The following is a 2684-nucleotide window of genomic DNA, read 5'->3' as shown; positions in this document are numbered from 1 at the left end:
TTTTTCTACATATGGGATCATGTCATCTATAGATTTAGACAGTCTTACTTCTTCCTTTCTCATCTGCCTGTCTTTAAGTTCACTGTCTGCTTAATCGGCACTGGGCTGAACCTCCAGTTTAGTGTTGATTGTTGTTGTAGTTGTTAGGTGCCTTTGAGTCAGTTCTGACTCATAGCAACCCTGCATTGAGTTTCCAAGGAGCAGCTGGTAGGTTTGAATCCCCAACCTTGCAATCCAGTGTTGATTCAACAGCACCACACCAGGACTTCATAGTGTTAAAGTGATAAAAGCATCCTTGCCTGGTTTCTGTTTGTAAGAGGAAGGTTGTCAATCATTCTCTATTAGGTTCCTTTATCAGATTTTAGTTCTAATTATCTGTGAGGTTTTTGTTGTTTTAAATGAATGTGTTTGGATTTTGTCAAATGCTTATTCCTGAGTTTATGGAGATCATCGTGTGTGTGTGTGTGTGTGTGTGTGTGTGTGTGTGCTATTACTATGGTGTATAACGTTATTCCTGGAATAAATCCTACTTGGTCATAGCATATAATGTTTTTTTTTTTTAATTTTGCTAGGTTCAGGTTGCTAATATTTTGTTGAGGGTTTTTATGTATACATTCATGAGGGATTTGTTGTTGTTAAGTGCCATGGAGTCAGTTCTGACTCACAGTGATCCTGTCTGGGGTTTCCAATGCTGTAATCTTTGTGGAAACAGAAAACCTCATCTTTCTCTCTTGGAGTGGCTGGTGGGCCAGAACTGCCAACCTTGTGGTTCGCAGTCCAAGGCTTATTCTACTGGTCTGTTATCTCATTTTCTCTGGTTTTGGCTTATAGAATGAGTTAGGAAGTCTTCCTTCTCTCTATTCCCATCCACTTCCTATTAAGGGGATAATTTGGGGTCCTTTAGGAGTGACCAGGAGCAACCCTCTTTCTTCTTTTCAAAGCTAGTTCTTTATAGAATAGTTTTAAGGTTCATGTCTGACAGCTTGGTGTCGATGAGCCAGGATGGGGCAGATGGCCAGCGTCTTGGAGACACCTTACCTGATCACATCTGGCATCGAGGACATTTGCTAACCTGGCAGCTGTGAGTCTTGGCTGAGGGCACTTTTCTCCCCCATCTTTTAACAGAGCAGCCACGAACCACAAGGTGCGGGAGCAGGTACGCCTGGAGCTGAGCTTTGTGAACTCAGACCTGCAGGTGCTCAAGGAAGAATTGGAGGGACTCAACATCTCAGTGGGAGTCTACCAGAGCACAGAGTAAGTGGGCAGGACCTCTAAGCCGAGCCTCAGAATGTTAGGGGTGGGCCAGGTGGGAGCTTGTGAACCAAGTGTGTGGCAGACTCTCCTTTGGGAATAAGGGAATTAACTGGGTTTGGGGTTAAGCAGGACTGCTGTTGTCACAGGGAATGAACCTATAGAATTTTTGAGAAATGCCTGAAGAGTTAGACTAAAAGGCATCATTTTGATGTCCTGGGGCATCTTTGGACATGGTTTTATGGGAGAACCACGTTTCTGGGGTTCTCAGCACTTCTTCCGTGGGCTGTGTGGTGACTCTATTGTGACGATGCCCCGGAAGCTCTGCTGTGGTTAGCTTTGAGAACTGGCCTGCCAGATGGGGACCCGAATTGCCTTTCTCTCTCCTCCCACTGGTTTCCAGCTCGCCTTTTCTCTCCACCCTCTGACCACAGCATGCAGGCCCTGATGTGGGCTCAGCCTGTTGCTATCATGCAAAAGAGCTGACCATGGGACCTTTGACATCAAAGATGATGGGGCCTGTGGACGTTTCCTAAGGAGATGGTGAAGCTGAGAAGCCTCAGAGATGGAACCTGTTGAACAGCCGAGGACTGGATATTCTAATCCAAAAGCCTCCCTTACCAGTATTTGTGAAAGGTAGAATGTTGGGAAGTGGCCCCACAGAAACTCAGTATACCAAGAAAATCATCTACTCTTTAGTTACCTATGTTTGAAAGGAATATCCATCTTTAAGAACAAATAACTTTGAAAAGCTCCAAAGAAGAATTACATATTTTTCAATGTGGGGAAAATGAACTTCTCAAAAGGTAGACGGGCTCTAGGGGAAATCCAGTCAGTAAATGGTTTCCTGGATGAACATAAGAAAGACCACAGGGACCTTCATGTCCCCCTTAGAATGTACTTTTCCAGACCATAGTTGTTGATGTTGCATGTTAGGCATTCTTTAGAGCCAGAGGGAAAGTGTTAGTGTGTGAAACTACCTTTCTCTCCCTTGTGACCCCAGATAGACTTGGTTCTTTTACCTTTGGACATTGTAGCTCTAAGGTGGCCAGAATAATCATGTGGGCCATTGGAAAGAGGAGAGAGATGTGCAGATTCGTTACAACACCTTGTGTTTTGCACCGTCCACTCTTCTTGGTTTTCAAAATAATTTCGTAGCACATTTGATTTTTAAACACTTTTGTTAAGGTAGGCAGGGCAAAAATGATCTTATCATTGGATGAGAAAACCCAGGAAGGCCTGAGATCACACAGAAAAACCCAGAATTAAAGCAACTGCTAACTCATAGCAACCCTACATAAAATACCTAGACCCAAGCCATGGCGTTTTCAGTGACCTCATATACATGTAAAAGTTAGACAATGAACAAGCAAGACTGTAGAAAAATTGATGCATTTAAATCATGGTGTTGGTGAAGAAATTTGAAAAGTACT

General features: G+C 43.6%; 1 protein-coding gene across 1 annotated transcript in view; it reads left to right on the top strand.

The window, feature by feature from the left end:
* RHPN2 (rhophilin, Rho GTPase binding protein 2) overlaps positions 1-2684 on the top strand; it is an 83694-nt gene that overhangs the window by 44033 nt on the left and 36977 nt on the right. Inside the window, exon 3 of the mRNA XM_006867310.1 lies at positions 1126-1254. Coding sequence (XP_006867372.1) covers positions 1126-1254 — 129 coding nt within the window. The remainder of the gene's footprint in view (positions 1-1125; positions 1255-2684) is intronic.

The sequence above is a fragment of the Chrysochloris asiatica genome, unplaced genomic scaffold, assembly GCF_000296735.1.
Source record: "Chrysochloris asiatica unplaced genomic scaffold, ChrAsi1.0 scaffold00104, whole genome shotgun sequence".
NCBI classification, from domain to species: Eukaryota; Metazoa; Chordata; class Mammalia; order Afrosoricida; family Chrysochloridae; genus Chrysochloris; species Chrysochloris asiatica.
This window is presented reverse-complemented; position numbering and strand designations above follow the sequence as displayed.